This window comes from Palaemon carinicauda, chromosome 5, assembly GCF_036898095.1.
Source record: "Palaemon carinicauda isolate YSFRI2023 chromosome 5, ASM3689809v2, whole genome shotgun sequence".
Taxonomy (NCBI): Eukaryota; Metazoa; Arthropoda; class Malacostraca; order Decapoda; family Palaemonidae; genus Palaemon; species Palaemon carinicauda.
The window spans coordinates 135,544,421-135,559,443 of NC_090729.1; the positions used below are offsets into that span (position 1 = coordinate 135,544,421).

A 15,023-nucleotide genomic window follows, 5' to 3' on the forward strand; every position below is an offset into this window, starting at 1 on the left:
AGTAAATAGCATTTGCAGCCCTCATATAGGCTTTTAATGAAAGGGCAGTACCCCATACAGAAAGAGATGTCAATAAACTTCAGTACTTTGATCAGTATCCTGAAAGAATTATAATGATCTGATTAAAGCAGCTCTTCTAGAAGCACACTCTAAAATGAAACAATTGTTCTCTAATCTTGGGTAGTGCCATAATCTCTGTACTATGGTCTTCCAATGTCTTTGGGGTAGAGTTTTCTTGCTTGAGGGTACACTATTCTATCTTATTTCTCTACTAATTTTTTTTGAAGTTTTAATAGTTTATATATGAAAGATCTAATTCAACATGGTTACCGTTGCTAAAATATTTTATTTGGATTGTTCATTTCCTTGTTTCCTTTCCTTAATAAGCTATTTTTCCCTGTCGGATCCTTTGGGCTTATAGCATCCTACTTTTTCAACTAGGGTTGTAGCTTAGCTTATTATTATTATAAAAATAATAGTAATACTACTACTACTAATAATAATAATCAATTAATAATAATAATAATAATAATTAACAACAGATAATTAATAATTAATAATAACAGTAATAACTAATAATTAATATTAATAATAATAATAATAAATAATAATAATAATAATAAATAACAATAACAATAATAATATAATAATAATAATAATAATAATATAATAATAATAAAGAATAATAATAAATAATAAATAATAATAATAAATAAATAATAAATAATAATAATAATAATAATAATAATAATAATAATAATAATAATAATACTGTAACTGTCATTGAAAGATACGAGGGATACTCGTACAAGAGGCAGAGATCTATTCAAAGTGGCATCTGGATATCTTGAGATTCTCAAGCAGTAGGAGATAAAAACTGATGACCCTGTCATGGTTCCTGATGGAGTGTGAGGCCACCATACAAAATTTTTCATATATGGGTATTCTCAGCCATATTCCCAACATGAAGACTATTTCCACTAAACTGCAAAACTACATAAAAAATAAAAGGTTCAAACACTTACATTGATGGTACCAAAGAAGGGCAAGGTAATAAATAACTTCATTCCTAAAGACTTAACACCCCTTTCCACTTCAATCTTGAAAAAAAATCATTACATTACTAAACAAAGCATTTGAAATAAGAAGCACCTATGAATGGTAGAAAGAAATTTTCATGCCTCTATTTGAGGAAATTTGTATAATACAGGGTGTCCCAAAATTTTGTATACACTCTTTGGATTGTTATAACTTTTCAATTTATTGATATTAACATGGAAAACAGATTCACAGGAGAGAAACAATGCACATTTAAAGATTCTGAGAGTTCACAGTGAAAAAGTAAGGATATATGGGGCAATTTGAGAGTGTTAAAAAAAAAAGATCAGCTCACATAAAGTGTTCAAACTGGTTGCCGTTCTGCTCAATACACTTTTCGCATCGTGAAAATATAGAACTTCAAACTGTTAGTAGCATTTCTCTCTGTATCTGAGCACATTCTTCTTCAATTGCCTCTCTAAGTTCATCAATTGTTTTAGGTTTTCTGCTGCGCACGCTTCCAAATGCGATGAACCTCGATTTTGGGATACCCATTTCATGTGACAGTTGATGAACAGATTTTCGTGGGGAATTCTGAACATTAGCAATAATAACCTGCTCTTTAGTTGGGATTGTCGATGTTCTTTTTCGTCCTGAATGTCCTTTTCTCATGCACTGGATGGTCCCATGATTCTCAAAGTTATCTACGATTCGTGAAATGGTGACGCGTGTTAGAGCATCTCTGTGGAACTCTCTCGTAAATCGTCTTTACACTTCAGCTTATTTACACATTTCCAGAATGTTTTCAGAACAATTTTTTTTTTTTGCTCGAACATAAGCCCAGTATCCGCCATTCTTACTCCAAAATCAAATCTGAAATAGAAAAAACAGTTTATTAGCTATTCAAAGTCTAAGAGTGTATACATTATTTTGGGACACTCTGTATAATGAAATATGAAATGACATTATGTCTCTTGAGGTCAACTGCATGAAAAGCCAGCTTTAACATACACAAAGAATAACTAAATCACCACAGCATATAAGCAGCTAAGGTTAAATCTTTACATATGAAATCCAAGAAAACTAATCAGTTTGTTACATGGGGTCATAGAAACTTAATTTATGGAAAGACTGGAGAAATCAAAGACTAGCATAAGCAAATGCCCTTGTCTCATCTATTAAGCTATCATCTGAAGGTGGTATTGATTGATTGATTTTAAGTTTTCTGGCATCCTGACATCGACGGGCAGCAACACTATCCCCACATGATACTTTAGCGTCTTACCGGTAACTAGAAAAATTAGGAAGAAGAAAAGGTGTGATATTTTGGAGCTAAATAGATTACCAAACAATTCTTCTTCACTGAAGGGGTTAACTATTGCAATGTAATTGTTCAGTGGCTACTTTTCTCTTGGTACGGGTAGATGAGATTCTTTAGCTATGGTAGGAAGCTCTTTGAGGAGGACACTCCAAAATCAGACCAAAAGTAGTCGAGCATTTTGCTCAAGACACAGTATTCCTATATAATTCCATGGTATTAATGATATAACCGAATAAAATAAGATGTTTACAAATTTCAAGGATACCTTGTTTTTATGGAGGCAACACATGTAATTAATTTTTTCTTAATAGAATTAAATCAACAGCTTCTTTATTATCAAAAGTAAAAGAAATATGAAAATCAGGGGATTTTCATATAAATAATTACTATTATAGTGTTTTACAGTCTAAGCGACCAACTGTCAGTTTCAGTATCTGAGGAAAATGTACCAATTGAGATTACTTTAATGCCTAACATTTTGTAAAAGAGATTTAATGCACGTGATACTCTGCTAATATAGACAATATTCTTCATAACTCTCAGAATGATAAGCTATAACCCTAGTTTGAAAAGCAAGATACTATAAGACCAAGAGCTCCAACAGGGAAAAATACCCAAGTGAGGGAAGGAAACAAGGAAATAAACCACAGGAATAAACAATTAAAATAAAACATTTCAAGAACATTAATAACATTAAATTAGATCCTTCACACATGAACTATAAAAACTTTAGAAAATCAAGAAGAGAAATAAGCTTGAACAGCATGCCCGATTATACCCCCAAGCAAGAGAACTCTAATCCAAGGCAGTGGAAGGCCATGATATAGAGGCTATGGCACTACTCAAGACCAGAGAATAGTGGTCTGATTTTGGAATGTCCTCCTAGAAGAGCTGCCTACCATAGCTAAAGAATCTCTTCTACCCCTTACCAAAAGGAAAGTGCCACTGAAGAATTACATTGCTGTAGTCAGCCCCTTGAGCGAAGGAGAATTGTTTGGTAATCTTAGTATTGTCAGGTGTATGAGGACAGAAGAAAATGTGGAAAGAATAGGCCAGACTATTCGGTGTTTATGCAGGCAAAGACAAAATGAGCCGTAACCAATGTAGTACTGTCTGGCCAGTCAAAGGACTCAATAACTCTCTAGTGGTACTATCTCAATGGGTGACTGGTGCCCTAGCCAACCTACTACCTTCATGTATGCATGTATGAGGCCAGAATTGATGAAGAACAAAGGCTAAAGATCGAGGAAATGGGAGAGAATATATGTTAGATTTAACCTTATAAAAGTAAAAGCTGATACATTAGATGTTAATGGTGATTATTATGAAATTAATCTATGAAATTGGTGATAGAGTTTATTCCTTATTGTGCCCTTTGGAAGAAACAATGCTCTGAGTACCTTGCCACAAGAATCTTCAATTGAATTTAATTAATAAGGGATGTACACGAAGATATTACTGTGACCTAGTTTATTTGATCTCACAGTCAAAGTTATGTCATACAAGGTAAAAATAAGAAGCCCATTCATTTAGTCACAAAGTTAAGAGAAAAAACACGATGACTAATGAATCAGGAGTATTTCAGAGAGCGATGTCTCAGGGATGCAAAGTGGAATTAATAATAACATTAATAAGTTCAAAATTTTAATTATTCCATTGGAGGGGATTTTTTTCTATCATTGTATACTTGAATATCAATTACCATACATTATTATCATTACTATTAAAAAATAATGAGCCACGTACTACTCCTGAGAAAGGATTTATGAACAATAAAATTAAGTTATTCTTCTACTTTTCTTAAAGGTGGAGAAGCATTGCTCAGATACTCATATTCTAAAGATGCTAAACTAACTGAAGTCATGTCTTCAATTAATAAAATGTAAGTTTTCTTACCTCATTTACCTTGCCTTTTTTCTGGCCGCCTGGTTCTAAAATATTCAACAATGGGATTAGGCACATCAGTTTTATGCTAATATTTATACATCTCCCAAAACTGCAAGAACTGATATACTATAAAGACTGATTGTTTCCTGTGATGAAGATGAATGGAGAATGTATTTTATTACCAATGAGAAAGTTTCTTAAATATGATCTAAGTTCTCAAACGAAAATTTCAGACGAAGTTTAATGTTTACAGGGAAAGTAAAGCCATTGTCAAGATATGAAATGGTAACTTATGATTTTATGTGAGCTTCTGAACTAGTACATACATTCATTCATGCAACACAAACAAAGATGATTATATATAGTTTGAGTGGAGAAATATTTCCAGATGACAAAAATCCCACCAATACAAACAACTGTATCCTATTGTAGGTGAAGAACATCAGCTGAAATACAGATAATGGCACAATCTGCCAAAGGAAAAGATAACTCAATACATTTCTTTACAGCGGCCAAACAAGATATTATTACTTCATCCACCTACTTATGCAAAACACTAAATTATACCTCCCATATGTGTGACGGTATGTAAATTGACACAAAATTAACAGCAATAAATCACTCTAACACAAATGAGATGAAACAACATACAAGTTTATTTTCAGGAAAATGATATTACAAAATACAAAACAACATAGAGTGCTCTAGTACTGGAAATATATGAATAAAAAGGTAACACAAGTGAATATTGTTGTATATAAAAAATGCTACTTTAACTAAAAAAACACTAAGTATAAATGCAAATCACTAGCATGAAAGCAAAATGAAAAAACAGACAGCTTCAGCTGGCAATTAGGCTACACTAACAAAAATGAAAAACTAAAATGAAATGCTTACCTACATCAGATGAAAGTAAAATATACAGATTAGCAATAAAAATGACATCTAAAAGAAAACAAAAGAATAAAATGCAGCTGATTTATTCATATCATTAACTGAACAAATGAAACAGCCATCCCAGATAATCAGGGGACCCCCTTTTGTAATATAACAATATGCGGCAATATCCTTGCAGATTTAAAACTGTATTAGCAACTCCTATTTTAGTAAGGAGGTCCTTCTAGCAAGTGAGATCTCCGGGTTTAGTTTATATACAAGATATTTAAGGTCCGTTTACATGGGGATAGTTTACTGGCATCAGCAAACTATCCCTCTGCAAAGGCAAACTGTCCTCGTGCAAACGCTTGCTATCCTGGAAAGTTTACTTGCCACTAGTTACTGGTGCCAGTGAACTATTTCTGTGTAAACCAATGTTTATGTGTGTAGGCAAACATTTTTTGGCAGTGACAGTGGAATCTATTTCAGTTAATTTTACAAAACAATAGTTTGGTATGTTAACATGTATCTTTAAAAACATAGATACATCACTTAATGATTACCATTAATACTGGAATTATCCTTAAGACTACTTTGTGCAGTTTAGAAACAAAATAACCTTAAAGAACTAACTAAGCACCTTATGAGAAAACCATAGCTAGAGAAATGTTGTGCTCACGTAAAAACACCTAAGACTACATAACAGCATGAATCATATATATACACATACTATACTACATTTTTTACTAAATTTACTAAAATTTTCCAATACCATGAGTGTCTTTATTTATATGTATTATAGTATCATGACAGAGTACACATATGTATTTGTGACCACATCTAAAATGTATATAACCTACTGTACTTTAGAAGAATGAAATCAATGATTCAACTGTGTTTATCTTTTCATTCAGGCTGATGATAGGCTTTTTCTACTTTAGGTAAGTATTCCCAAAACTCATTAGTGGAATACATACCAAATCCAAAACTTTTTCTGATCTATTTGAATGATTGAATTGGTAATATGATGCTTCAATCTATCTTCACCTTCTTCAGTGAACAAATAACTATACTGCATGTATGGATTGATAAGAATATCTTTATATTCTGTACTGTACGGTTACAGGAAATTTGCTCACCACCAATGCTTAGTGTATTGGCGTTGAAGCTAACACCCAGGTTCTTGATAGAAAGGTGATTCCTCTATGCTAGTCATTCATTAGAAGTTGAATATGATGAATGTGCAAGCTCTTTGTCAGTTACTATCAACAATGGTTGGGTGTTGCAATAGGATCTTTACTGCCTATACTATATCAGCAGAGGGCAGTCTAAGCGTTCTTGATGTTCCATATAAAAATGATTGTGGATTGCCCCTTCAGAGTGAATGCCAGGAATTTTACCAGACATATCAAAGGAATATTTGGTTACTTGGAGCTCATCCATTGCTCAATCTGAGAGGACACTACAGAGGAAAAGAAAGGACAATCTTCAGTGCTCAACAAAAATGAGATATTGAATGACAAACTAGATCACTATGAAAATATGATACAAAACATCAGATAACTAATAACAGTAATATCTGCCTCAGCTACAGATGTGAATGTGGTCCTACTACTCAAAAATAACTAAGACCCTTGACCCAAAATTTTGAACAGGCAGAAAATAGCATATAAGTTTAAATGCAAAAAGGAAGATGCTTTTCACACTAACATAGACATGATGACCACTCTCTCTTTCCCATATTCATCCTGCCATTTCTAAAAGAGGCACTCTTCTATTGAAACTAATTCTAATATAAAGGATCCTTAGTGCAGTATGTCCTAAACTAATATACTGTAGGTGGTTGAGTTCCTAGCTAGCACACCCAATTCGCCACTATTCATGACTGACAGAGGCCCTGTGAATTCAGACAACCAAATACTGTACAGATGCATAGAGGATGATCATTGCAGGAGATCCAACTTTAATGTCACACTTATGCAATCATCTGGTCATAATGGGTACGTTGAGAAGAGCGACTGACTAATGAGAAGCAACGGGCAACTTATTCCCTTGTTACATTTTCATAGAGTATATTATCAGTTTTTTCATTGAAGATAGGTGAAAGTTAATGCAAAACATATTCAAAAGAGAAAATTAAAAAGATTCAGAATTGGTACATATCCACTTGTGAATGTTGGACATATAAAATTTAAGTTACACAAGACATAGTTAAAAATTGATAACACAGACTAAAAAGGCAAAAGAAAACTGAACAAAGTTGAATATGTGATTTTCATTTAATATACAGTATATGCACTAGGAAAGGAGATCCTATAATATCATTTGAATCCATCATAACAAGTTCTTTATCATGATTGGAGGTAAATCATCTTAAGCCAAATTAAATCTGTCTCTCTATATCATGCTTGATGCAAGAAAACTTTGAATAATTGAAAGGCTGTATGCCACAGTGTCAGGCTGCAAGACCATTTGATACTCAATGGAAATATGGTTGTGCCTGTCATTTCACCTTAATCTAACATATGATCTACAATAAATATGATAATCACGAAGTGAAAGAATAAATATTATTTACATTTATGACCAGAATTTCATATTCAATAACTTCTAGATTTTCATATTTATTTGCTGGTAAAGTTTGCTTCAAGTAGATTTGAAAAGTCACAACATTTGACCAACCCAACTTCAGTGCTCAATTTGTACATGCTACATGGAATTCTACGGACCAAGTTACTGTATATGGTTGACAACCAGCACACTTAATTATACTTCCATTTTCATTTAAAAGCTAACATACATCTGGATATATATCTTAATGATGATTAAGTGTAATGTAACAACAATGCTGCCAGTGAAGGAAGTATGACCAACTGCTCAATAGGGTGACATGAATTTTTCAACATTCACACTACAATAACTCCTTTAGCTTAACATAAGAAAATTAACAAGACAAATACATGTCTCAAAAATTAAAAGCCCTCAAAAGTTGGCAGGGTTCTAGAACTACTGGCCAGTTATAACTAGAAATGCACTATATAGAGGTTTCCCTATGATAAAGAATTCAAAGAAAATCAATAAAGCAAGACTACTTTTACAGAGGTCTCGAGCTTCTGCAATTATGCTTTAGAAATAATTTTTTCAATGATATTCTTAAAAAAAAATAAGGTGTTTCTTTCCCTCTAGTTTATCTATGATAGCTGGAGGTTGCATCAGAAATATAATTAATCAAAAACCAAAAATGAATAGTCTACACTTTTCTATCATAGCTCACCATTTATAAGATAGAAAATACATCTTTAACTTACTGATACTAATTGCTGCCATGCTATTCAAAATGTATTCAACTGCAGATATTTCCAGCCACTTGATCAATGATTAAAAGCAGCAGCAGCAGATTGCTTTACTAGAAGATCATTTGAAACAAAAATTCCAAAAGAGAAAACAGGTTTAAATATCTAAAATCCTGAATTAGCAGTTACTTTAATATCATTATCTTATTTGCCTTTCTTATACTATACAGTACTTTAACTTGTTTTCTCTACAGTCTCTTAAATGAGAGGATTTAAGAGGAAAGTTAAGTGTAATACAGATAAAAACACGACCAATAGGAAAGAGTCCTTGCAAGGGAAATCAGCCAACTTGGTTTCATTTCAAGATGTTATTTCGTTTTTTTTTCAAATATCTGTTCCATACTATGATTGATTCTAAATTTTCCTGCCACCTGAGATACAGCTGTTGGAAATCAAGCAATTTTAATATAAATAAAAACAGCATGAGGAGGATGGCTGATCTTCTAGCTAAACATTAAAAAGGAAAAGTTAAAAAGATTTGAAAAGTAGCTAGAAGTACAGGGAGAATACAGTACATGATAACAAATCTAACAAGGGGTCATAAAACTATTTGTCATTACTGTACTGTTGAAGTAAAAATTTTAAAGTTAACAGTAATTAGAAAACAAAGATCATAAGTTCTAAGTTATGTAAAGTTATTACTACATATATGAATTACTAGATAGACAGAAAATTGTTCAAAGAAAATTAATTTAGACAAGGTTTGAATTGCCGCATTTTGACAAAATAAGGAATTGTACTGTACTTCAAAAAGCAAAATGATATATGAGGAAAAGGTGGGCTCAAAAACACTCTTTTACTGGTCTTGGCAGGTAAAATCCGGCCCAGAATTTAAACTATTGTATCTTAATTCATAGTCATTATTGCAGGTGATAACCTACTAGAGATACTCCTAAAATCATGTGTACAGTAGCACATTTGCCAGTCAACAGACATAAAGATGAGTACCGTAGCTACATTTCTGGCACTCATAAAAAAAAAAAGAATAACAAGTACTAAGCAGAAGATGAATAACAATTTTTGAGGTCTCCATAACTGGAGCCGTCCTTTCGGGATATTGAATTCTTATTCAAAATTTTTATGATAGCCAAAGTCAACTTAAACTGAAACAGAATGGTGACCAAAAATGTAAATTCTAAGCATGTCTTTTATAAATGTACTCGGTTGATTATTCAGACTGCAAGCTTTAATATTAACAATATGAATTCTAGGATTTCGATAATATAAAAACAACAATCCTGTAAAAAAATTACTAGATCTAATTAAAGACACATGTAGGGAGACAGACAACTCATCCTTGAAGATTGATGCCAAAGGTTAATACTGAGGACAGTCAGAATGATATATCAACCACATGAAGGATAAACACAAGAAGACTATGACACTACCTACCTCACCACACACACAAACAATCGAAAGGCTAACATTTCCAAAACAAGTTCCTCATTTAATCATGTGGTAAGTTCTGATTGAGCAGAATTGATAGAATAACACTTCTACCCCTTTAACGCAGACACTCACAGAGCTATACTGTTCTAGAAATGGACTGCATAATTTAAAAATTTGTTTCCTAACTATTTTACAAAAAGTATTGTCTCATCTTTGAACGTTGTAAATTAAATCAGGGCAAATAAAAACCCTGATAACCTTTTGGTTCTTATTTTCATATCTAAAGTTCCAGAAGGATCACTGCCTGTGTCAAACAGAAAAGGTTAGTTCACAAGGCAAAAACCCCTAAAAGAGTATCAGTCTCCAGCTGTAACAGCTAACATATGGGTTTATTAATTGACCTTTCTTCTGCCTTTGTAACTATTGTATAGGGCTATTAACATCAGGGTAACTAATGAAAAATTTCTTTTTAAGAAGTTAACTTCCCAAAAGATTGGTAATGAATGGTAATCAATCCTACAACACTAATAATCAAACTGACATAAAAGCTTGACAAACCGGGCATCAAGTCAACTTGTGAGATTTCGCTTACAAAACCCAACTGGAAGGATCACTGCACAACATTAAGAACTGAAAACTTTGTATCTCAAGGCTGTGATCAAATCTGTTAAAGTAGTACTGTATTGAGATATAGAGGTTTGGGAGATGGGTTATATAAGATCATAAAACATGTCCCTCTTGATAAAAAAAGATCAACAGCCTTACCAGGCTATAAAAGTGTACTCGTCTAGGTTGTTGGCCAGGCTAAAAATCTCAGAGCATGCCAAAAGAAGACATCATTCTAATGCAATAATCATGAGCTTTCATCTACAATGATCAGTAATAGTTTTGCCACAAACTTTAGGATAAAAAGAATCTACCTCTCCTTAGCCTGACCTAGTATACCGAGGGTCTTTCAAAAGATTCACCCCACTTGTTATCAAGAAAGACTATGGTGACAATGATGTTACCCATGATGAGAAAGAGCAAATAAAAATATTTTAAAAGGACTCTGAAATTTCCTCTTGGATGGGCAACCACTGTCTATTTCTCCCCATATGAACCATGGATAGCTATTAATACTCACTGGTATTTGATGTCCAGGTGAGAGGTGTATCAAGTCCAACTTTTCATAAAACCTGACATTTTCTATCAATGCAAGGTCATCATTCTTGGGACACGCAACTGTCCAAAGAACCACAGTGGTTGCTGTATAACCCATGAGATAATACCAAAAATTCATCAGTGCAAAGCATCTGAACAAAAAACAAGTGGTCCTTGAAAGTAATGTCATCACTGGAGAACCAGCTTGTTGATAAGCCAAGCACTTAGTTCTCACACAGACAAAACATCTCTGGACCAAATGGTTGAAAATATTTGCTATAAGATATCAACTGTGGAAAATTTTTGTTATAAGATGTTGACGGTTGAACATTTTTGTTATAAAAAGTCGACGGTAGAAAATTTTTGTTATAAGATGTCAACATTAAAAATACTGTACCTGAAAAGGATGACAGAGATATTCAAAATTAATTTGGATGGATCTTGGATATTTAACTTTGGACACTTTCATAACTCTGGACATCTACATAATTCTGCTCAGTTGTATGGAGGATATCAGATCTATTATACCTGTACCTAAAAATTGCAGTTTTTTTTCCTAAAAAATCCATATGCTGATCATTAAATAAAGTAAGACTACACTAAATGAAGTAATATAAGGGGGTAAATTAAATAACTTATTAATCATATATGCCAAAGAGGTTGATCATTCGATTAGAGGTTACCAAGTGTAAAGCGAGTGCAATAATTAAGAAACATCTACAATACAGCTATGCTTATTGCAATTGTATATCAACATTAATAAAGGTATCTTGAAATCTGGAACTAAATTCTTGCTCAGAGGGCTACAATAGTGATTATTTAGAGCTACCATTTGTACTCTTGGAAAAGCATACAAACTTTGGGTTAGATTTTAGAAGGAGCTCTTGTAGTACAGTACTTCAACAATCTCACTTTACCTTCCCGGTAAAATATTCCCACCATAATCCAGAAATTCCAAATTCAATGCCGATATCTTTTACTAACTGATTAGTCACTTTAATTATTGAGCAGTATACAGAACAAAACATACACAGTATTATTGTTCCTATATACAAAAGGGCTTTACAAATGTACATACATATATTTGGAATTCAAGAAGTACGAAATTATCTATAGGAAAGAATGCTATAAGGCTAATTTAGCAGCTATAGTTTGGAACCTCTCTTTAGTCAGGGTCATTACATCAGCAGACAACTCTTCCACTGTCGTGTACCTGACGTTTGTGAAACTAAATAAGTCTTGAATGAGGCCGACAATTTGGTCCTGTAACAAAGTCGTGTATGAGGGCTTGATGAAATAACAAGCACAAGTGATAAAAATATTCTTAATGGCAATAACCTGTAGAGTAATTGTAAATTACTCTCAAAATTGTACAAAACGCCATTTGAAATTTAATACTCTGCAAACCTGGATGAATAGGTATCACATAAGTAGCAAGAGTTGGCATTGTCATAAATAGAGTAACTTTTGTGCAAGCTATTTATAAATCAAAAGTAATTTACTGATATATAGCTGATAAGCCTTGAAAGTACATGACAAGAAGCTCTAATATCATTAGGAGACTATTGTTCCAGTAATAAAAATTGAAATCTATTTTTCATCAAATAAGAAAACTTGAGTATACAAATAATGAAAACTTGCTCCTTACCTTAAAGTAAATGCAGAGTTCCTTGAAATTTTCATCGGGTCCTAGAAATCCCCATGCCAGCACAGGGGACAAATGCTCAGATACATCATAAAAATGAGCGATGAAACCATCTTGATATTTCAGCATTCGTCTTTTGGCTCGGAGGACACTCCACACTGCCGTTGACAAAGCCTGCGGATCATGGGAAAGAGATAAAATGCAATACTGGACTATAATGAGAAGATGCATGAGAACCAGTATACAATGGGAAGATTAGAAATGAAAATGTCCCAAATTTCTTATTTATTTCGATATTTATTTAAGCAAGAATGAAATAAAATTATGATTTGTTCTTTAATATACTGACATTGCAAGTGAAAGTCATGGAAGAAAAGAATTTGAATAAAAACATTAAGGTATTGTCATTCAAATGTACTTGAAGCTCGAATAAAAAATCTGTTCAGGATTTGAAATTTACCAATAGGTAAATTCTGAGATTGAAAAGTCAGTTTTCAACTTAAATTGGAAGTTGAATTAATAACAGGTTTATGTTCTGGTTGCCTAAAAGTGTGCCCTTATATATATTTTTTTAATATCAATTACTGTTTTGCAATGGTTCTTCTTTAAACCTTATTAGTCCCACCGTATAGTAGGGTCAGCCGTTCTGGTCAACTTTTTCATCCATTTCTATTCCTTGCATTTTCTTCCCCAAGTCCTACCTCACCACAACTTTCCATCTGATCAACTGACACCCTGCAATCCGTTACTGTCAGATTCTTAGGTCTCATGGTTGGTTCTAACTCCTCTCTTCTTATCACATGGCCATACCATCTCAGACGAGATTCCCTAGCCTTTTCTTTTACTGTACATTACATATACTCCACATCTTATATCTTGACTCTCCCTTCCAGTAGTGATAGTCAAGCAATCCATGCCACTATTCCCATCTCAGGCTTTTCCAACAGTCCCCTCTCTCTCTCTGATGTTTGCTATTGGCCCTTCTACTGGAGGATAATTTTCTAGTCCAATTTCATTCTCAGTATTTGATAGTTGTGAAAAACAGCCTGTCCATCTTCTCTTGACATACTATCCCTCAATTGAGATATTTCTATTTTCATCTTTAATAATTCCTACTCCTTCTATACCCTGCCAGTCTTTTCTTCTTGCTTCTGCAATTCTGTAGATTATTCTCTCTCTCTCTCTCTCTCTCTCTCTCTCTCTCTCTCTCTCTCTCTCTCTCTCTCTCTCTCTCTCTCTCTCTCTCTCTCTCTCTCTCTCTCTCTCCGGTGTTCCTATCATTTCATACCACTCTCTCCTGGCTTCTCATTTTGCAATTGCTACCACTCTCTTTATTTCCCTCTTTGTCCGCCTATATTTCTCTTGTTTCGTAGTTATTACCTCATTCAAACCCTCCTGTGGTGATACTCTTTTCCTTCATGGCTGTTTGAACTTCTTGATTATTTTTCTTGTTGCTGCTTTTTACCACTTAGTCCTCCGACGCACCTCTGTTACTGCTGGTACCACAATCTCTTTCCTAACACTCCCATCTTTCCAGGCAATTCTGACTTTCCATTTACACATATCTCCTCTCGGCCTCTTTCCAATTTACATTTGAAGTGTCTTGCCTTCTCCAATCTAGCTTGAGTTTTAATTCTTCTATTTCTAGCTGGATATTTTTCCTAAATTGTGCTTTTAATTTAAAATCCGCCGACCACTTAATGTTGATCAATAGATCGATATGGAATATCACTGTTTTGGCATACTGGTACAGTTGGTTTCACTGATTCTGATACACTTTAAGGGAAGCTTAGGATAAGTCTGATATCAGAACATTGTAGTAGGTAACGTTTTTTTAGAAAAAGAGAAACTGTTTGCAACGCTACCTGTAAAACAAAGTTACTGAGGTTGAAACCACGAGATCAAAAGCATTTTTAATTATTTTGCGAATTGAGGTAATACGAAAAATTGCTGTTTGCTTAACAGCATTTCTTAAAAATAATATATACCCCTTTAGTCTCGTGCTTACGAGCTCAGCGACTATTTTTTTTTTTTTTTTGAGTCGTGACAACAATTTCTCTTTGGTTAACCATAACTTTACCTGCTACAATATGCAGATATCAGACGTCTCCTAAACTTCGCGTAAAGTGTACCAGAACTAATGAAGTCAACTGTACTATCAAAGTAGACTAAAACTATCTTCTTCAAAAAAAGTAACTAGTTGACGATAAAATTTAGTGCATAACACAATTCTTAAACCAGCAAATTAAGAGAGATTGTGTATTTGCAAATTTTATTTTTTTATCTAAAAAAATAATAGCAAATTTTTTTATTCACCAGTCACTGTAATTAATTACAAGAAATAAAACAAATAAAGATAAACTTTTCAGTT

The 15,023-nt window shown here is 33.3% G+C and overlaps 1 protein-coding gene across 1 annotated transcript in view; it reads right to left on the reverse strand.

The window, feature by feature from the left end:
• Nucleotides 1–11,981: 11,981 nt before the first annotated feature.
• LOC137641496 (mitoguardin-like) overlaps nt 11,982–15,023 on the reverse strand; it is a 13,271-nt gene continuing 10,229 nt past the window's right edge. The window contains exons 6-7 of the mRNA XM_068374115.1: nt 12,656–12,826; nt 11,982–12,270 (exon numbers count right to left, since the gene is read on the reverse strand). Of these exons, the coding sequence (XP_068230216.1) occupies nt 12,133–12,270; nt 12,656–12,826 (309 nt within the window). The 3' untranslated portion in view covers nt 11,982–12,132. The remainder of the gene's footprint in view (nt 12,271–12,655; nt 12,827–15,023) is intronic.